Source organism: Netta rufina (assembly GCF_964035555.1).
Source record: "Netta rufina genome assembly, chromosome: 20".
NCBI lineage: Eukaryota > Metazoa > Chordata > Aves > Anseriformes > Anatidae > Netta > Netta rufina.
The window spans coordinates 2,408,306-2,430,027 of record NC_140144.1 but is presented as its reverse complement, the minus strand read 5'-3'; the positions used below and the strand labels follow the sequence as shown (position 1 = coordinate 2,430,027).

General features: G+C 49.7%; 3 protein-coding genes across 4 annotated transcripts in view; 1 reads left to right on the top strand and 2 right to left on the bottom strand.

Moving 5' to 3' along the window:
* Nucleotides 1-590: 590 nt before the first annotated feature.
* ZMYND19 (zinc finger MYND-type containing 19) lies at nt 591-10,378 on the bottom strand. Its single transcript, XM_084298778.1, has 6 exons — nt 10,229-10,378; nt 9,932-9,991; nt 8,997-9,103; nt 4,101-4,241; nt 2,949-3,129; nt 591-2,149 (listed from the first exon to the last, which is right to left on the bottom strand). The coding sequence occupies exons 1-6, from the start codon at nt 10,277-10,279 to the stop codon at nt 2,006-2,008; spliced, it is 684 nt and encodes a 227-aa protein (XP_084154904.1). The 5' UTR covers nt 10,280-10,378; the 3' UTR covers nt 591-2,005.
* A 6,552-nt stretch (nt 10,379-16,930) lies between these two features.
* On the bottom strand, nt 16,931-19,556 carry RPL12 (ribosomal protein L12; the record flags this gene model as incomplete). 2 transcript variants are annotated; one of them, XM_084298977.1, is made up of 7 exons in its annotated part: nt 19,399-19,556; nt 19,234-19,307; nt 19,016-19,114; nt 18,293-18,374; nt 17,758-17,844; nt 17,117-17,229; nt 16,931-17,027 (listed from the first exon to the last, which is right to left on the bottom strand). In XM_084298977.1, exons 1-7 carry the CDS (start codon nt 19,433-19,435, stop codon nt 17,022-17,024), a joined length of 498 nt encoding a protein of 165 aa, XP_084155103.1. In that variant the 5' UTR covers nt 19,436-19,556. The 2 variants fall into 2 exon arrangements, with proteins under 2 accessions (XP_084155103.1, XP_084155102.1); XM_084298976.1 differs by lacking the exon at nt 16,931-17,027 and having other exon boundaries at nt 17,099-17,229.
* A 67-nt stretch (nt 19,557-19,623) lies between these two features.
* Nucleotides 19,624-21,722, top strand: part of LRSAM1 (leucine rich repeat and sterile alpha motif containing 1) — a 28,473-nt gene continuing 26,374 nt past the window's right edge. Inside the window, exon 1 of the mRNA XM_084299190.1 lies at nt 19,624-19,637. The gene's annotated coding sequence lies outside the window, so the exon portion shown is untranslated. The remainder of the gene's footprint in view (nt 19,638-21,722) is intronic.

Genomic DNA, 21,722 nt, shown 5'->3' with positions numbered 1-21,722 from the left:
TGCGCTCTTTAGCACAAGTCTCACCCTTCCTTCATCTGCTGCTCAAGAGAAATTTACACTTTGCCTCATCTAGACTTCATCCACAGTCTTTGCCTTCCGTTTCTCCACACAGTAACATTATGACTAACCATGGCCATTTTCCCAGCTGCAGAAGTGTTTAAATGCTCCAAGACCGCACTTCATTTTGCTAATCATAATTACTGCCAGTACAATGAAAAACTGGCATGTCAAATACCAGCTCGTTAGAAAGGCAAGAGTCAACGCCCTTTTCATAGGATTACCCTGAATAAAAACAACCTATTCCTTTTGTCCCTTTTTATATTTAAAAACTGTACAGTTAATTTAACTAATTGAATGTTTCCTTAAAAAAAAAAAAATCATCTGCTATAGAAAAGTTTGCTTAGGTCCTGCTCCACTTCTTCATACTTTGGGGCATTTTAGGCTGCCTAAACAGAAAAGTTACGGTATAACCAGGAATCTAGAGTTGCAACCTTACAACGTATCTACCAAGTGAACTGCCAGCAAGGAACTTCAGAGGTTATTTACTAAGATGCTTAAAGGCAAAGTACAAAAACCCACCCAAATACTAATAATTAAGAGCTTCCTGTGCAGATATTAGAAACATAATAATGCAAGTCCACAGCAGTCTGGTTGTCTAACAAATGGCATACAAGCAAGACCAGCATTGCAACACGAAGTGGCAAAGTGAATCTCGATTGGAAAACAAATTTATCAGCTTTCACAAAAAAAAAAAAAATTGAACACTTATTTCAATAAGCATTCAGAGAAATGCTCTGCATTAAGAACTCAGCAGCTCACATTCTTCTAACTGCAAAGCAAGACTAACACCTGGCACTAACTTATCCACTTAGTTCTTCAGGAAAATCACTTGACACTCCTTAAAGAAAAATGAGAAAAAAAAAGATCAGTTTATACACAACAAAACATCTGGAAAGAAAACAGGCATGTACTCTGCAACTCAAATCCTCCTCCCATATTATTTTACTTATTACTTCATAAAAAAATCGAAGTGATTCTTGGTTTGATGGTATCTCTTTAAAAACAAATAAATAACTCAGATTACCAAATATTAGATCATTTAAGCATATCTGCACATCACTATTTGCTATGCTTACAGGGAAGCCACAAAGGCAACCACATCCACACACAGCTGATAACCTGAGCTCCCCTACAGCTACTTTATATACAAAGGTTTTGTAACAAGAAAGCTAATTCAGCTTTCTAAAAATTCCGGCCGCTTACAGCACGATCTGCAGCACCCTTCTCCGACGGGAGCGGCACACTACAGCTGGCCTGCACGCGGGATCCCAGATGGTCCCTACACCGTGTTCCAGTTTCTGGTGCGCTGGTTCCTACTGAGTAGGTATCTGCAACACCCAAGTGTGACTGTGCTCTGAAAGCAACTGGAAGGGAACAGGAGAAAACTAGAGAGTAGACAGTGATTCATTCCAACCTTTACTTTGTTTGCCTTTTTTTTTTTTTTTTTTAAATATAGCTTCCATGCAGAGTTCTCCAGAGCAAGTGCTGATGTTGGAGCCTGCCTCCTGGCCTTGGCACAGCCACAGATACTTCTAGCCACATGGGAGGAAAAGCTTTTGCTACATGACTTTTTTTTAAAACTTTTAGGCCAACAATGTGTTCTCATCTGCACATTACAGTTAATGAGTCCTATCAAGAATTTCTAACAAAAACTGTACATGAGTTTACAAACGTATTAACATATAAATAATGAGAAGCTTCCTGCCTGGAGCCTCCACAGTAGTCTTTTTGCTTGAGAATATAATACTGGAAGGGTAGACCCAATCCCTTTCCACAGCACCAGTCAGAGCCGGCTTAGTCCAGTCAGCTGTTCTGCTCAAGCATCACAGGGATTTTCTTCTTCAGTGCCTCTGGCTTCAATAAGCAGTCTGTCATTACTGTGCAAAAGCAAGAGTCCAATGCCTTTGAGAAGGAATCCTGCTGCTAAGAGGCCTGTGCCACCCGGTCATCGCTCTGGTCCGAGCTCTTGCTGGAAGGTCCGCTTCTTCTCCCGACAGTGTTTCTTGTGAGCAGGCCAGTCCTTCTGCTGGCATTGTGACCCACAGTACCTTGCTACCTGGCATCGGCCACAAATGTTGAATTCACGTAACTAGGAAAAACAACACAGTGTTAGTGAGCCTAACTGAGCACTTAACAAATGCTGCGCAGGCCGAAGTCGTTATCACAAAAGCAAAGCCCTTCTTATTCATAGATAGGGACGTGTCTGACAGAGGTACGGCTCTTGGACATCTCATTCTCTACCAGCCTTGATCAAGACCTTATGATGCTTCATCTCATCTACCTACAGGACAGTAGCAGAACTAGCTGTCTTCCCAGTTCTCCACTGAATAAATGCCATGCAACTTCATCCTCTTCTTAGGAAGGGCCAACCATGGGTGGTAGTTTTTTCCTTTCTCTCTCTCTTTTTTTTTGATTCTACTACTGCCCAAAGCCTTACAACGCTTTCTCCTCATAGGAGAAAGGAGCCTCATACAGCTCCTTCAAGTTCCAGGTCACTAGAGACCTGGAATGCTTCCACCTTTCTTTTCATACACATTGCAGCAATTACACTCCTCCCAGTAAACCGCTAGGTCATTTCTTGCTCCAGTTCCAAACAACGTTCTCTCAAACTGACAATTAAAGCCTCATGCTTCCCTCACGAAGCCTTGATAAAGTACTTCTTTATTGCATATTCATAAAGGACTATATTAAAGGGACTATATTAAAGAACTTCTAAGAACCTTAATCATACCAGAAAAGATTCATGCCAAAGAAAACCTGACCTAGAGAATTATTGCCTTTAGCAACTCAATGGACTACACAAAGCTTTATATTTTAAGGAACAAACCCCTGGATGCATGAGGTAGCCTGGGCCACTACACGCTTACTTCCAACATTTTTGCACACACCTGCTTTTCAATCATTGTGCACGGGGGGTAGTGACATTCATAGTATGTGCATGAGTTCTCTTCCTCCTCCACAACATCCCCATTAGCGTTGTAATATCGTGTTACATTCAGTACAGGAAATTGCTCTTCTATAGGATCTGTAGGAAGCTGTTGGATTGCCAGCCAATACAGACTTTGTTCCCTTTAAAAAAAAAATAAAATAAAAAAAAAGCCCACATTCAGTCCATACATTCATAATAAGCATATGAGGAAAATAATTCCAATTTCATTAACAGAGTAGGTAAGGTTAACACAAATCCTTTGAGGGTTACTCTAACCTAACAAAAATATTTGAAAGTATCTCATGAAACTTACACCAAGAAATTTATATTAAGCAACATTGTTTCTGGGTAAATGGCTCTAAGTCTGCTCCCTGCTCTTGGACACCCAGAACCACATGCAGATAGCACCACTGCTATTCAGTACCATCCACTACATATTATTGAAAGCATTGTAACAAGCTCTTGTGGGTGCTGCAGGTGTTTCAAGAGAAGCTTCTAGTACAGTACATAAGTTTCTAGTATGGTATGGGCCTCTCACCAAAAAAAGAACATAGCTGGGCTGTATCACCACAGGTGAAACAAACCCATCCTAACATTAGTTAGGCACACTGTGAGTAACATCAGTGCAACGCAACATGTAGGAAGTTCCCACAATCTACAGCGAAGTTTGACAGAAGCTGTTCCAAGGAACTCATTTTAGTTTCAACCTAACTAAACTATTCCAAGTATAAGCATTTTGCAGCTGCTGGTTTTTACAGGCTGCGTTAGAATGTCAATGCCTGAGGATGAGACACACAAGCCAGTAAAAACTGCAGACTGAATCCAGCATGCCCAAATGCCACCACTCAAGCAGAAGGGAATGCAGGTTTACTATTTTACTGCAGTGACATCTGGCAGAGCAGGACCTCCACAGAACACCATGGGGTTAGATCATCCCTTCATAGCTAGCGTGGTCAGCGTTAAATCTGGTCCCCAGTGAGAATGCTGAGACAGTGATGCATAAGCAGCCCAAGGTCAAACAAAGAGGCTCTGCCAAGATGAACACCGCTAAATGAAAGAGGCAAAATTATTTTTTTTTTTTATGGTATCCCTCTGCCAAATATTGACATACCTTTGTTTACTAGAGATATCTTCAGCTTTGGGTTTCCACCCCCAAGGAACTAGGCGCAGATTGTCTAGGCGGTTGTCCACGGTCACTGAATTCAGATGTACCACCTGAAATCCTGGAGCAATGCCTCCCCGGTGTCTCTCCCTGGATGAAACAAAACCAGCTTGAAGCTCAGTGATGAAAAAGACTCCACAACCAAAAGTGAAGAATGGCACCAATTCCAGAAGGCAGCTGCCTTCTAGTCTGCTGCCTGGTGTCACTGAAATAGGAACAGTAAAACTCAGGTTGTCAACAGACTGCAGTGGCTATTTCAAATCTATCAGCTCCCAGAAGAAAGAGATTTGTTCCAGGAGATTATTTCCATTACAAATGACTTGACTCTGTCAAGACAATTGTGGTATATTTTAATTGTAAGAATATTGCAATGCAAGTTCCAGAAACTACCATCCAAGTTTATGCAACAGCACCTACGTAATTATTTCAACAGTACAGACTTGAAAGGAGCTAATATTGTTTTATTATTTTAATAGGATTTTCTATCAGACATTTACATACGAGTTTGGCACTGGTGTGAGTCAGTTTTTCATTTACTAAGGATGTCTCTTAAGCAACAGGACAGGGGTTTCACCAGTGGGTAGGCAAACGTTCGTTCTTCAGACTAATTATTTATAACACACAGAAAGCCTGCAATGAATCCACAATTGACCAGGAGACTTCTACAGAAACCTGCCCAAGCCAAAGCAGGACAGCTGCAGATTAAGTCATACCAATTTTTCCCTATTGCCTTGTAACAGATCTCATTTCCCAATCCACCTACTTTTCAGCTCTCCTCTCCCTGTTTAAGTTTCAACTCCACTGTCAAATGCTCTTGTGCTTAGGCCAGCCTCTGTACGGCTTCTTGGGGGGATCCCCACCCCAAATACAATGTTTGGACAGGAATTGCACCCTGGTGTTTCTGCTATGCCACAACAAACTTTACAGCACAATGAGAACAGAACCAGTGGCAATCAGGAAGGGTGATGTCAAACTGACAGCGCTCTCTGAAGGTTACCCAGCATTTCCTTCGAGGAGACTGCTCCAACAGCCACTGACAACTTCACCCAAGCCTAATTTTGATGCTGCTTCCAGCTCAGTGCTGAACATTCCAGTTCAAAGGGCTTATTCAATTTTTAATAGATAAGGAATTTAACCTGGGCAAATTGTATATTTTTCCTCTACAAAGTTCTAGCATTAGACAGCAGAACAGGGAAAAACCACTCTAGCTTGTAGGCAAAACTGTTTTTCCTGTATTGGCAGCCCTGCATGAGGGCAGGGTGTGCAGCCTCCTGTCAGGGAGCATCTCAGGCCTCCATAAACAGGGAGGAGCTCTCCCATTTGAAGTTAAAAGGAATAAAATCCTTTATTTGGGAAAAAAAAGTGTGCACACTGTGGAAAGGAGTCCGCTGAAAGGCCCTAGAAGAGGGAGAGCTACTTTTGAGTTGCCGAATGCTACAGGAGGATCTGGCAAAGGAGATCAGAAGCCCCAAAAGCTCACAGTGAGAAGCACAAAAGCACACCAGCTCAGATGAAGGTAACCACTGATCAGACACAGAGATGGGGAAGGAGTTAACTTTCATTAGAACGAGACTAGGACAAGGTCCCGACAAGAGACGGGATAGATAGAAATGAGGAATCTGGGAAGAAGAGACAGGCACAGAGTGAGAGCAAACTGGAAGAGGGAAGACCAAGACCAAGTTCAGAAACTTTTTTGAAATGGAGTAGATAACCAGAGTTTAAGGAAGGTCCGAGTTGGGGAATGAGAGGATTACAAGATTGTCAGGGACACCAGTACACCACGTGCCTACCCCTGCTCCTCCAAAGCCTACATCTGAACCCATGACCCTTCCCACCCCCCAGGCAAATACCAGTAAGATCCACAAGCAGAGCCCATCTTCCTCTTTGTCCACATCTACACTGCTGTCAGTTCTTCTACTACCTCAAGTGGCAAAAGTCTCAAAGGGAAAGCAGAAATTGGCCTTGCTGATGACCAGGAGAAGTGTTAGCCCAACAGCACTTGACTGAGATGCCAGAATTAGCACCAGCAAACTCAGGACAGTCCCTGTTCTCTGTGCAGAACTGAGCAACCTCTGGACGCACAAGCATGTGTCATTCCACTCCCTCGAACTGTGCTTCACAAGCACGCAGCATGGGCTACCTCAGAAGGTAACCAGAAAAGTGCAGTGAAGGACAGGCCCATGGAAGAGCCCTGCCTTCTCCCTTGCGGATGGGAACAGAGAAGACAGGATCAGCAGGCAGCCACCTCTGCCAGGGCCACAGCTTCTGCCTCCCCCGCACACCCAAGTGCCTACGGGATATCAGAAAAGCCACTTAAAGCAAAACTTTTCAGAGAATTAACTGTACACTGCAGTTCTTCTTCCCCCATTAACTGGAGAGCTGAGGCCTGTAACAGAAGTGCCAAGCACAGGCAACAGCAACTCGAGTCAACGGGAGCCCTAACTGCGGAGGTTTCAGGCGCTATGACTGTAAGTACACTAAAAAAGTCTCTATATATATGGGCTTGGATTTTTTTGGACACGCAGCCAGCGATACGTCTGACTAATCTCCTAACACTTCATTCCCCAGGGAACATTACTACACCCAGCCAAAAGATGGCAAGCTAGGATCGCTAACCAGGGAGCAGGGCGAGAAGGCAACAGACTAACTCTGTGGGTACCCAGCCAGAGACATTCAAATCCTGCTTCAGAGGAGCTGAAAGCGCACCCTGAAAACAAAACAAGCACAAGAGAGGCTGCAGAAAGTTCTTCCTGAAAGAATATTTGTAGCAAGTATGGGTGTATTTCAGAGAGTGGCTCCCACTTCATACTGCAGGTCACTGCAGAGGTTGGCAGGAGAGCATTGAGGAAAGAGTGGGTAAAAGTCCACTCTCACCACTGCAGCTTTGGTAGCCACAAGCTTCCAAATGCGGAGGTCTTACTACATGAACAATATCAGCTGCTTAACTAAACTGAAATAAAGAAAACAGCTTTACTTGCAAAAGTATCCAACACATGCACACTCATTGTATCTTAAGCCAAAGGACAGAATCAGGTTTTCAGAGCAAGCACATTTTTTTGAGGGGGGGCAGGGAGGCAGTGAACACAGGAAACACAGGAAGGATTGGTGGGGGGGACAAGACACTTAAGTTACACATTTAAACTCCTCTACCTGCAGAAATTCAAGTTCTTTGTTTTTACTTTACCCAGAAAGCCAGGCTGGCACCAGCAGAGAGCTCCACTACTGCCCATCTCTCCTGCCTTTTGGAGGCCTCCGAAACCTTGATCACTGCTCCAGCTCACAAAGGGAAGGACCTTCTGCTAAAACACTTCAGGTTTGTTTTCAGAACAGCCCCCAGCACAGGTAAGTAAAACCAAACAGTGCATGTGTTCTGCTTAAGAGGGCTGGTAACTACACACAGCACCTGTAGCCAAAAGGCTTTCTAAGGGTACAAGGAACACTAAGCTGCCTTGTGTCAGCTTGTAATTAAAGATCACAGCAAAATGTACATCCTCAAAGGGATCAAACGGACTTTACAGAAACAGTTGAAATACTCGGTATTTCCCAGCGAATGAGTCTGACTTTGCAGCTTCAGACCTGCAGATCTGCTTGCATGACAGTTACACCCTGCCTCTGTGACTTACTAAAAATCCCTACTGCACAAAATCTGTTTTTTTTTTTTTTAAACACAAGTATATGCTGAAGCGTGCACATCATTTTAATTACCTAACCGAATATGTTAGGATTATTTCCTAATGTAAGTAAAACTAACCAGAAGAGGCAATGAGTAGGCTGTGTAATAAGCGAACTGCTGGACTGTCATCATCTACACAGCCTGCAACAGCCAGCTGGAATAATTTCCAGGTACTGTTAGTGCTACTTGCAGACTGCAATTATTACTGTATGAGGTTCACAGTTAGCAGAAGCAGGCTGTCTGATTTATCATGCATACTGTAGCCAACTTCCTAGTAATTTTCACCAAAGTTATGTGTACAACAAGATTAAACATTAACAGATACGGGTTAAAATCCTTATTTAATGAGCAGATTAAAAATAATAATAATAGTCCCCGACATTCTTCCCGACTTCCTCCCTCTTGTACAAGGACTAAGTCCGGGAAGAAGAAATAACCTGGAACAATGAAGAAAGCGCAGCAAGATCTTGGGCACTGTGACTTCTAGTTGTAGTTTACAGAACTTAATAGAAAAAATGCTTATTTTCTCATAAAAGACTTTTTAAGACAAATAACAGTTCTCTTCAGCATATCCCATCTTTCCTACAAACCCACGAAAAACACACTTAGGAAGTGCAACGTAACAGCTCATGGGATGAGCTGATCATTCTCTCACAACTGTGACAGTTGACCTCCAAATGTCAACCGCAGCTATGACGGATTTCAAGCAATGATTCCTGGAACATGGGAAACAAGACACAGCAGCTACCAGGAAATAGAAAAACTAACAAAAATCCCTAAAGTTTTAGTTTATCGGAGGTTCTCTCTCTCCAGTGGCCTGTCACTTCTCAAACTTACCTGCTTACCACAGGACAAAAGAAGCTCAGAAGACAGGTCTTGGTCTGTTAACTTAAATGAAGCCAGTCTCCTGCCCGCCTCCAAGTGAAGCATTTCTCAGGTCTAAACAAGGGTCTCTCTGAAAAATACTCACCTGTAATGGTTTTCCCTGGGAATACTGTTTTCACAGAGCCTCAACAACACTATATCAAGATCTAACGGCACCCACTGCACTTGGTTCTAACAGAGAGCAGCTGCAAGACTCCTGAGCAGACCTGAAATACCACAGAGAGACCCCACACACACGACGTGGGCAGCAAGCTGCACCCCTGATCGACTCTCCTCATGATACCCACCAAAGCAGCTCATGCAGCAGGCGGCCGGATCCCCTTCCACGGTTTTTGTCAAACGCATAAGCAAATATTTTAGCACCATTTCCATCAGCATCTACCTCCATGCGAGCCTAGAGAAAAGGAAAAGGCTGTGAGAACATCCAACACCGAGCAGAGGAGCACGGGCTCTTTGGGGACAGGGATAAGGGAAGGACCCAACATTTCACACTCATCTGCTACTTGACCACCATGGAATCCCAGCTGTTTGGGACCTCCGACAGGAACAAACCTCTGCTACTGTGGTTTGTGAAGATGCAAAGGGAAGGGGAGGATGGAGGCTCTGCACAGCAGGAGTCCCGCTTGGGAACTTAGTGGTGAGCCCGTGGGGCCATCATCTGCCCTCCACACCAGCAAACCACCACGGTGCTGCCCTGCACCAACCTAATTAGAGGGTGCTGGTGCAAGAAGTGGTCCTGCCCTTGTTCCTCACACTGGTGCCAATGCTCAAACCGAGCCGTGCTAAGGACCAGACCCCGCTAGCGCACTCGTGGTGGTGCACGCTGGCCGTTAATCACCCCCGGGGAGGACCAGGGGAGCTGGGTGGGTTCTGGCAGCACTCGGGCTGCTGAGCACCGGGCAGCGAGCACGGGGTGCGCCCTGCTCCCACAGGGCCGCGGCTTTGGGGGAGTTTCCAGCCGGGAGCCCTTTCCCTTGCTAAGTCCCGGCAGAGCGGCTCACCGATCTCCTACAGGGATCAGAAGCTCCCCGGTCCCACCGCGGCTCCCCCAGGAGTCCCCACGGCCGAGGGGAAACCTCCCGGCCCCAGGGAAGGGGCGCGGGGAGCGGGCTGGGGCCACAAAAGGCTGAGACCGGGCCCGGCCGGGAGGGCTCGGGGGGACACCGGGAGGGGGGGGGATACGGGTGGGGGTGTCCCGGGAGCCCCCCGTGCCGGCGCTCACCTCGAAGGAGTAGCTCTCCACCAGCGGGATGTCCTGCTCGTCGATCAGCGTGTACTTGGTCTGCAACACACAGCGCGCCCTCAGACAGGCGGCCGGGCCCGGCCTCCCCGCCCCTCCCGCCGCCACCACCGAGCCCGGGCCCTCCCGGTCCCTCCCCGGCCTCGCTCCCAGTGCTCGCCCCCCGCGGCCGGCCCCAGCCCCAGCCCCAGCCCCAGCCCCAGCCCCAGCCCCGCTCCCCGTCCCCGCGCCGCCCCCCCGCCCCCTCCCGGTGCCCTCAGGCCGCGGCCGTGCCCGCACCTTGCCGGCCACCCGGCCGAGCCGCACGATGCCCAGCTTGAAGTCGGTCATGGCCGGGCCGGGGCCGCCGCCGCCTCCCCCCAACCCCGCGCCCTCCGCCCGGAGCGGGCCCCGCCGCGCCGCTGCCACGCGCCGCCGCCTCGCGCACACCCGGGGGGGGCGGGGCGCGCGCGACCCCGCCCGCCGCCGCCGCGCGGCCAATAGGAGGCCGCGCCGCCGCCGCGTCGCTCTCGCGACGCCGTCGCCCCGGCCAATCGGCGGGCGGCGCGGCGCGGGATCGCGTGGGGAGGGGGAGGGAGGCGCGGGGAGCGCGCGGGAGAGGGAGAGGGGAGGGGGCGGGGGAAAGGGGACGCGGGCGCTGACGTCACGTTCGCGGGAAGCTTTGTGCCGCCAACGGTGGCGAGAGCGCCAGGCGGGGGGGGCCTTAAAGGGGCCGCGCGCTCCCGCCGGGGGGCCGGCGGCTGCTCCCCGCCGCTGACAGGCGGCGCCGGGCCCCTGGGGGCCGTTCCCTTATGTTAAAAAAAATATAACCCCGAAACACGCCCAAAATAAACCCAAACCGCCGTCACTCCGCGCTGCAGCGCGCTCACCGCCCGCGGGGCAGCTCCCAGGGACAGCTCCCCTCGGTCGGGGGCTCCCGGGGCCGCCTCCGCTCCCCGCGGGGCTCCTCGGCCGCCCCCGGCCGCCCCCGGCCGCCCCCGCCGCCACCCGCGGCCGGCAGCACGGGGCAGGGCCCAGAGCGGGTCCTGAGCTCACGGACCGGGGGAAGCCGCTGCGGGGCGCGTGCCCCAAAGATTCTGGGTCAAAATGCAAAAAAAACGCGAAAATCCACGCGGGGACGGGGACGGGGACGCGGGGCCGGGCCGGGCCGGGCCGTCTGCCACGCGGTCGCCGTAGGGCCGGGCAGGGCCGCACAGCCGCGCCCTGAGCACAGGAGCTGCAGGTGGGGACCCCGCCATCCCGAGGAGTCAAATGTTACATCTAAAGGCAAATCTGGGGGAAAAAAAACACGAATCCTTCATTCCTGTGGTGGAGCGGCCCCACAGATGCCTTAAGAGCGTAAGGATGGACCCAAGAGATCAGACAAACAGAGCTGTGAGGGGCAGTCCGGCATTAGACCCACAAGGTGCTGGGAGTACCCCAACCACCTTCATGGTGACAGCGAACCAGATGCACGAACCTTCAAAGTACAACGCACAAAAGTCTGTGTGGTTAATGAGAGAGCCAAGCAAGGCCTTGGGTTTGAAACCAAATGCATGGTGAAAATAACATTTTGCTTTTTAAAGAATCTGTAAGGGAGAAAAGTTAGTAACATCCATGATGAAGTACCCTGTTAGCTAGAAAGGGAAAGAACACACAGGTTGGTTTATCAGGGGGGTGACTTCACTATTGATGATTGTGAGTTTTGGTGATTGTGACCATGCTTCCGATGGCCACATGGGTTCTTATTCACCAGAAGGGGAGAAGAGATCGTGCCGGGAGATCAGAGTGGTGCTGCTGATGACAATTTCTCTGAGGTTTGCCAGGGGGTGGGTAATGAGATGAGGGCCCCTCACAGAACACGGCTGTGAGGTCGCCCACAGGCAAAGGGCTCCCCACGGGCAGCCTGGCGATGGAGAGCCACCAGCAAATGATCAGATACTTGGCCAGCTACCGCAGGGGTGAGTGGCAGCCGACGTTTCATGCCCAGCTCTGTGAGCAATTTTGGGTGCATGAGAGGGGGTCACAGCGGTTTGGGTTCATGACTTCAGCCTGGGGGTTGCTATGTGTCTTCCTCTCCCCCCAAAAAAAACACGGTGTTGGTAGGACTAGCTCCATTTTGGATGTTTGCTGTCAGTAGTGCTTGCATTTATCTTCTGTGTGGATGCCAGCCTGCCCGAGTCCTCAATGAAGCGCTGAGTGCTGCTGTGCTCAGAGGTGAGCTGTGGGCTCGAGCTGCCCAAGCCCCATTTCCATCCAGGGTTCTGTCTGCAGCTCCTTGAAAAGCAGGCTCCTCCTTTCCTTTGTGCTGGAAAAAGCTCCCTTTCTTTTTGTGGCTTTTTTTGCCCCTTTTGACACGTATACTTCCCACATCACCCCATTGGCAGTTCCTTGCCCTTGGGGACGTCGCAGAAGCACACGGTGTCCCCAAGGCCCCAGGAGGTGTGGCAGGAGGCAATGGATATAGACTACTCCTTGGTTTAGAAAAGGAAGAGCCACCAGGACACCGCTGTGCTGCTTGGATGGGACCTGCACACCCTGAGCACAGCACATGGCTCCTGTCCTCCCCACAGGTGATCCTGGATGTGGCCCTCCTCCGCCCCATGCCCACAGTAACGAGTTCTCACCTTCACCGTGCACACCAGTACAGCACATGCCATGGGCAGAAGCTGCCCCACAGGGCTTCAGCACCCCACACTGAGCCATAATGAAATTCAGATTTTCCGTCCTAACATTTTACGAAGCAGGAAGATGTGAATTCCCAAATTTGGCTCTTCTGGACCCATTTTGTCTCAGGGAAATAATACTCAATTCTCCTTAAAGTGCTCAAAGCTCTTGTGCCACCATAGTGAAGGTCTCCTGGGAAGGGCTCAGGGCTTCTCAACATCCCTCTCCCTCTTTTCTTGTGAAGGTGCAGATCGCTCCAGTGGGAAGAGACCCTGGCGTCAGAGCACAGATCCGGTTATTGGGAAAATGGATTTAAAATATGGAGCTAATGTAGGTTGTTACTATCTTTAACAAACCCTTTGCCTCCTTTCTAAGAAGCCTGGGTTGGGAAAAAATGAATTATTGGCAGGGTAGTGCCCTGCTTCCAAGTGCTGCGTGGCTTCTACCAGAGCACGTGCCCTAAGGTAGCATGGGAAAGGTTACACATCCTGCCCCCAAGAGAATTTCCCTTCAGCAAAAAAGTCCTTTTTCTAATCATTACCAGGACTGTCAAGTGGGGGAAAGCCAGTAGTGTGTGAGAGCTGGGACACTGGACAGGCCAGGGCACTCCTGAAGCTCTCAGGCTTCACACCAGTGGCAGCTCCACTAACACCAGGATCAGCAAATATTTCAAACCTGTTTAAACTAAAATTGCTCCTGAAAGGGGTGCTGCAGTCCTCTGCCAGGCTGTCCTCCTCTCCAGCAATGTGTTTGTGCAGCTTTGTCATGGAATTGCTACAAGCTGCAGCTGGAAAGGACCCAGCTGTCTGCTGAACGTGCAGCCAGCGCTGCAGCCAGCCTGCCCAGCACCGTGCCCAGCTGAGCTCCCCACATCGCCAAGGATGGAGACCCCACCACATCCCCGCTGCAGTCTGGGGCCACTCAGAGATCTTTTTCCTCATACCTAACTGGGATTTTTTGGAAGCTGTATCCCTAGAGAGGCGGGAAGCATGCTGGGTTACAGACTGTAAGGAAACACACCTCATTTCAGAGAGCACCAAGGCTTCTTGCTTGGAATCTCCAAGCCGAGAAATTAGATAGTGAGCGTCTGGGTTTTCAGCCTTGTTTCTGCTTTACTCCCTGGTTGCCTCAGAAAAAGGCCCCACAAACAGCTGGAGAAGGAGCAAAAGAAAGAGCAAAGGCAGAAGCTCTCCTGCTTTCTGCTTCTGTCAGCTAAAGAGGCTGCAAAAAATCCTGTACGCAGACAGCCATGGGTTGGGATGTACAGTCTAAGTTGATACCTGCCAGGAGTGTTTGACTTGACAGAAGTTATTTATTTATTTATTTATGTCGTGTCTTTCCCCATTTCACTACAGCGTGTCTGCAATATCTGCAGCCCCCAGCTCTCTGGAGCGATGTACCCACGTTTCATCAGGGAACAGCGGACAAAGCTGGATCTTCTCAGGAACCGTAAATACATCGGTCAGCCCAGATTCCTCACTTGCACATCCTCCCTCCAGCAACCACCTCCCCTCAGCTAAACTGCCAGCCCAGCCTTTCTCCAAAGGTCCTGCCACCTCCCTTGTTGCTGCTATCCACCCTACTTCTGCCCACAAGCATAATGTAAAATTACAGAGCTGTTGCTCCATTAAACGTTCCAGGCAGCAGAACTATGGTGGAAAATGGACATGATTAGCAGTTTCTTTTGGCTGGCCTTGATGCTGACCTGGCGTTCTAGACCTTGCAAGGATAGGCAGGCAGACTCCTCCTTTCCCAGGGTCCACTTGTGAAGCTTTACCTGCTTTGCTACCAGGTGCTCTAGCACAGAGGCAGAGCAGATAAGAAGTCTTGTCGAAGTAGCAGTTAATTTGTTGTTGAATGATGCACAAACGTGTGTTTTCTGAAGATCCCACTGCTAGCATTATGTTATGTATATACGCTATTATGTACATAAGCTAACATTTTATGCTGCACAAGCAGCACGAGATGCATTCCTAGGGCATGACTGCTGCATGCCAAGAGGCAGCGTGGCCAAGAAGCTGCATTTAAACCAGAGCAAACACAAAGGTTTAGTTTCTCCAAATCAGCTCACAGTTGCTCTGCACCCAAGTAACCTTAAACTACAGCTGCTTAGGAATTGTGCAATGCTTCCTACACTGGAAGGTAACACGTTGCTTGCACAGAGTTCAGAAACAAGCATTACAACAGCAGTAGCTTAGTGCACGCAGCACAGGAGTTTCCAAGAAGTCTCAGCTAGCTGCCACCACACACCTTCTCCCATCTGATTCAGGCTGGGATTTGTTTGGAAGCTTAAGTTTTCCTCCCTTTTTTTTTTTCAGAGGCTCCAGGTCTTTCAGCACCTGGTGCATGCTGTAGCTGCAGCCACTTCCCTGGTGCAGCTGATTTCTCTTTCCTGCAGCACTGGCTGTTCCCAAGGGTCCCGGACACCCCAAGAAGCCATCCCCTCCCACAGTTACAATAGCTTCATACAGCTCTGCTTGCCATAGCAGAGCTCCAGCCAGAAAGTTTTCTTCTTGTGCTTTAAGTGCTTTATAACTCAGAGTTATTTGCAGAAGTGAAGAGCCAGTGGCAGGAAAAAAGCTGATCAAGTATCAACACTGCTTTGTGGAGGAGAACGTACCTTCCAGAACACTTTCCTGCGAATGAGGCCTGCACCGTTCCAGCTCAGCACCCTGGGAAGAATTTGATTCCTTTTCTCTCCAGAAAAATGGATCTAAATTAACAGGACTCCCCTCCCCCCCAGTTCCCCAGGATGTTGTTAGGGCTGAAGTGAAGTGCAGTCATAACACCATTGTTAGCAGGGCTTTTAGCAATACCTCAGAGTCAGCTAAAGCATTATTACCAGGATGAATCCACTTCACTTCTAAAAGAGCCTTCTCCAGTCTGAAAGTTCATGCATCATCCCTTGTGCTGTGCCACTCCAAAGGAAAACCAGCCTTTGCTGGAAACAGAACAAGGATCTTCCCCGGGATCTTTGGAGAATTTTGGTTTCACCCACACCCTCCAGCAGTACCACAGTAACAGCACCACAGTTCTCAGGTGTGAGAGCCAAGTATCGAATTCTGCAAAGTACAATGACTTCTAGCATCAAGCCTGAAACACAGGAACCTCTCCAGAAAACCATGGTTAAATTACATTATAGCTGAGCTTGGAAGAGGTTCTTAACACCTCATCAGAAGGGGTGGTTTGGATTAGCCCCCCTTGGGGGTGTTTGCAGGGCCTTCCTCCATAGTTTTACCAAAAAGTACATCTCATTTTGAATATGCAAGGCTAAACCTTTCACTTTCCTCGTGTTTTATAGCATACCTCTCCCCCATCCCTGGTTTTCAGCCAGGTTTCAGGTTGTTCCTTGGCAGGCAGTAAACTGGATTTACAGAACACTCATACAAAGGGAAATACCAACGCACACTGCTTGTTTTTCTTTCAGAGACACCAGGACCTGGAGCATATGATGTAGACAGGGGCTATCGAGCTTGCTTACCCAGCTCCCCCAGCATCACCATTCAAGGAGTCAGGAGACCCAAGAGACATGAAACCGGTCCCTTTACAACTTTTTGAAATGGAGAGGACCACAGGATTCTACTCCTAATCAAAGGTCTTGCTCCTCTTCTTTAGTGAAGAATGCACAAAAGTTCATGTCGATCCTAGTGTGTACTTGTCCTGGTCACCAAAAAAATCCTGCCTCTGCTTCAAGGCACAATAAAAAGCTGAGCAAAGGACCCTATCTGTCTACAAGAGAAAAACTCACGAATTCACCTAAGCCAGATGTTCCTAGTGCTGGCTAATGCCAGGCCACGCTCCACACCATCAGGCACAAACACTGAGTGAAGAGCTATGGCCTTAACAAGGACAGGCCTGGACATACAGCCACACGTAGGGTTTTATTTCTAACAGGGACAGAATATTTTCATCCCACAAGCACACACAGCTACTCTTAACTCAGTTATGTAGATTGGCAACCTTAGGCACAGCAGCTCCAGCCGCTGAGGCACAGCAGCACACCGGGCTGTGCTGGCTCAGCAGAGGGGGACCTGTTACAATCCCACTCACCTGATGAAGGGCACTACCTGTAGCTGCTGGAGCTGTGCATCCAGCACTGCAAGGGCTCACACATCACACGGGACAAGTTAGCAGTGTTTGCCCTCTGCATCACATGGGAATATTTGCTCAAGGCAACTCTACTTTAAGTTCAAGGAAATGATCTCGGGGAAATGAGCATCCCACAGCTTCCAGTTTGTGTAAGAACCATCACCTTGATACCTCTGCACAGGGCAGGCAGACCCTGGGGAAGACCCACTACACACAGCATGGGACAAGAACAAATTAAGCCAGTCACACTGTTTACAGACAGCTTGGTGTTTTATTAAGCATTTAAGGTGTTACAAAAAACCTTAAGGAACCTTCATTTGGCAACTTTTCTGCACTCTTAGCTCTGTTGAGAAAAGCAAATACAGCTCATTAGTGAAGAGCCCTTTAGTAAGTAAATTAATACAGCAGTTTCAGCTAGAGATGGATACTTACAGCTGGGCACTCAATCACCCCATTATTGATGTCATCAATGATATCATGTGGGTGCCTGCCATCAATGCTACAGCCCACAGACTGGGCAGTTCCAAGAATCTCCTTAATTGTCCCTGTAGTTAGAAGAAAGCTCATCAGTGCTTTAACACAGGAAAAAAAAAGCCAGTAGAGAACTCTATTCTAACACCCTCAGCTGTCTCACACTCCATTCCCTTAGAGGTCTGCAGCTACAGGGTTCAGAATGGGACAGCAGGCAGTTGAAGCCAGTTCTGGTGTACTCATTTCCAGAAGCATCCAGAAAAGCCCTTTATGTCTGTTACAAGCAAGCTTGGCGCCCAGACGGTTGCTGCCTACTACTCAGCCTCACACAGTGATGAAAGCAGGTACTGTAGCCAGGTCAGGAATGCTGAGGTGAGTCCTGACACACACCCGTACCCTGCACTGCCTCCATCAGGAGGTAAGAGGCTGGCTGTGAGGTTGCTTGTGTACTAGAGCTGACAGTTCAGTGTCAGAGCAAACAATGTGTAGAAGGAGCTTCACCACCAGAGCCATGGGGCCACCCCAGGAATCAAACCAGAGCCTGAGACACTCAGATCAAGCAGCAGGAGGACTCAGCACAAACCCCTAAGACCAGTACTTACCTGACAGCTCTCGAGCCAGGGATCTGTGCCTCATCTGCCGAGCAATGTTCACTATCTCATCGAAGCTGACACTGCCATTGTGCTTTACTGTGAAGCAAAGCAATGACACAGTAAGCTCAATGAAGCACAGCACACTTCCAGCTCCCCACACTCTGGTAGAGAAGCACCATTCCAGCACTCAGACACACAGAGACCACAGGTTACGATCTACAGTGGCACCACCATAAAATCTCCTGTTCCCAGCCTTCGGCACAAAGTTACCCACAAGAATAACTCTGTTTCCTAGGTTGGCATTTACTGTCAGCTCACCTCTGGACTGTACTATCACTGCATTACAAGGCAGGTACAGTGGCGGGTGGCTATTCTAGTTGTCTTGAAGGTATACAAACTTGACTGTACGTGACAAGCATATCCTGCTGCCCAATATAGCCCCCTGGCACTGGTCTGCCAGTTTATGCCTAACAATCTAGAGGCAGGTATATGCTCCCTCTTAGCACCAAATGACATTCGGAACTAAAATGAGAAGAAAACTTACTGTTTTTCTGCTTCTTCCTGTCACGGGGAGGCTCCTTCAGAGCTTTGATAATCAAGGCAGAGGCAGAAGGAACAACTTCTATCTGAATGAAAAGAGATTAATTCTTTTTTCCCCTCATCTCGGCAGGTAAATAATGCAGATACTTGACCTAGCAGTCAGTGTCTGGGGAGCTGGCTGCCTAGAACACTGCATTTCAGTCAGCTCAGTGGTTAGCACGCAGCCAGGTGTACTGGGCAGCACGTGGCCTCCTCCCGTGAAGCAGAGGCTTGTTCCCAGCCTTTCGGCACAGGCCTCTCCACAACCAGAAGAGAACTGCTTCCTGGGCTGGGGCTTCCTCTCAGCTCACCACTGGAATATACCAGCCACTGAATTCAAGACAGGTATAGTGGCGGGTGGCTGCAGGATGAGTTTAGGATTATTTTTTTTTTAAATATTATTTTTGTGCTGCTTGACGCATTTTTCTAGGTCAAATGCTTTATGCACATACAGAATTACTGCGTCACTCATGCCAGGAGCACTCAGAAGGATCAGACAGCTTAGTTTTTGCCAAGGTCTTCCCTGAAGACCCCCACACGGCTCACTGTGTGGAACTCATTTTATCCACCTCGGAAGGATGAAGGGCTGAGTCGACCCTGCCGGGATTTACGCTTGTGGCTGGGGCAAGCAGAGCTCCTTCCTGCTCAGCGCTTGCACCACGAAGCCATCCCTCGTGGCATCGAGTACCTGAGCTTGCCTGTTCTGGATGGTGAGCTTCACCGTGATCCTCAGCCCCTTCCAGTCACCCGTGGCCTTGGCGATGTCATCGCCGACTTTTTTGGGGGACTGCGAAGAACGGAGACGTTAGAAACAAAAAAATAAAGCCCGGACAGCGGCGGGGGGCACCGCACCTCGCCCGGCCGCCATGCCCGCAGCTCCCCGCCCCTCACAGCCCCGTCACCTACCAGCCCGAGGGGTCCGATCTTGGGGGCCAGAGCGGAGGTGGCGCCGACCTCCCCGCCGGTGCAGCGCAGGTACACTGCGGGCACAGCAACATCTCGTCAGACCGGGACGCGCCTCCCCCCGCTCCCCCCTGCCCGCCCGCCGCCGCCCCCCGGCCCGGCACGTACCGACTTTCACCTCCGTGGGGTCGAATTTGGGCGGCATGGCGGCGGGGCGCGGATGGCGGCGGATGGAGCCTGGTCCTGACGGGGCGGAAAGGCAGCGGGCGGCGTGGCGGCGGTGGATATACCCGCCGGGATCTCGCGAGAGGCCCCGACCGCTCGCGACATGGCGGCGGGGGCGGTGTCATGGCGGGGAGGGGGCTGTCATGGCGGGGGGGCGGGGCGCGGCATGGCGGAGGGGAGCGGTGAGCGGGGCCGGGCCCGGGGCTGTGGGGAGGGGTGGGGATGTCGGGCCCCCGGGTGAGGGAGCCTCGGGGGTCTCAGGGCGGGTGCTTGAGGGGCTGCTGCTGCTGCTGCTGCTGCTGCCGCCCGCGGCTTGGGGCCGGCGCTGAGGAGCGAGGAGGAGGAGGATGAAGGGTGCGGGATGAAGGAGGCAGCGCAGCGGGGCCTGGCACTGGGGCGGGCGGCCCCACACAGCCCCGGCGGCTCTGCCCCCCAGGATGCCGTCTCCCTGCCTGCCCCCATCGCCGCCTCTGTGGGGCCCGGAGCGCTTTAAAAGTCGGGGTTCGGAGTGGAGCTTTTTGTAGGGCCGTGCTGCGATGTGATTACTTTTTTTTTTTTTTTTTTTTTTTTTTTTATAAATTACAGCTTTGTTGTCGTTTTGCTCTCGATGTCCAAGCAGCTGCGGGCTGTAAAACGCACGGGGGGCATTGCCCAGCCCGGTGTCCCCGCCCGTCCCCAGGCACCTGAGGGCTGCAGCTCGCGGGTGCTCGCACACGGCAGGGTGGGTGCCGGCCAGGCACCCGTGGGTAGTTCTCTCCGTGACTAAAATAAATAAAACTGCAGTGCATAAACTGTGGCCACATGCCAGCTTCTCTTCATTGACTGACGAGTGCTTGTCTCACCGCTCTGCAGAGCCAATGTCACAGGGAGGAACAGCTTTGCTGCCTGCAGATCTGGTGTGTCTTTCATTGAAGCAAGTTTTGACGTTTAATCTATCTAATAAGTCTCGGATCCTTCATCTTCTGCCCTAAAGCGGTTCTTTCCCTGTTCAACTGTCTATCCTTCAGCCTTCATATCTTTGTTTTCTTGGGTGAAAATTAAATGATGATTTTCTACTGCCCATATGATTAATAAACGGTGTCTAGCTGTAACAGAGAAAGGTAAGAAAGGACAAGGAGACGCATAAGTCCTCAGCAAAGTGTTCTTCAGCAATCTTATTGTTACCTTGCTGCATGTACCCTTGTCCTGGTTTCTCATGTTTAAATTTCCTTCTTTTGTTTCCATCTGTGATGTTGGACCTTTGTTTATGGCTCTTGATTGCATTCCTGGATTTCCTAACTGTATCTCCTGACAATTACCTTCCTTTCTTGCCTAATCTTCTGATTTTTTCCTCTTACCCATCCCTTCTGGCTTGCCTTGACTGGTGAGTCTGTTGACTTCATGGTGAGCAGAGACAGTGTGGGCGGTGAGGGGGCCGCAGTGAGCGCTCCACAGAATCGTAGCGTTGGAAGGGACCCACAAGGGTCATTGAGTCCAGCTCCTACTTTGGGCATTTCAGTAGTTTTAACTTATTGAAAAGGTAGCAAAGTGGGATGTCAGGGAAAGAATTGTGAAACTGCTGGATTCTGATTCTAGCACACTGAATTATTTTTTTTGTCACCTGCTGCTGCATCTCTTGGCTTGTTCTGGTAGATGAGTATGACAGCAGTACAGTGAAGCAGAGCAGATATTTGTCTCTGTTTCTGGAATGAAATAGTGGCCAGTTCCTTGAATCCATGTAGGCTAAAGTTGTATCTTGCTTTAACAGTAAGGATTTATCTACATAAAACTCTTCGTTTCTGGTAAGGCTCTCCTTGCATGAGGAACAGCTCTGACTCTCCTGTGGCTACATGCTTTTCAGTGTAGTTTGAGACCAATTTGTAGCTGCTGAGCTGGCAGAGAACAATCTTTTTTATGTGTAACACGAGCTTTAGTGAACACTAAACCAACTCCATTGTGAAGCTGTGCCATTTGCTGGTGACACATTTGTGGGACGTATTGGTGAAATATTGATTCTTTCGTATTGCTTTTTAAACGATGTTTGAAAAAGTTATTAAAAACAAACAAACAAAAAAACAAACAAATAAAACACCTTCCAGTGCAAGTTCCATAGAATGTGTCTCGACTTGGGCTTTTGGCAGCTGTAGCTGCTGCCTAGGCCATGCAGTGCTGATCCCCGCGTACCCCGGGGCTTCCTGCCCAGCCGGTAGCTCCCCCCTTCTGGGCTCACTGCTGCAGTTCTGCATTTCTCTGCTTTATCCCACTCTTACCCCCAAGCCGGATTCAGT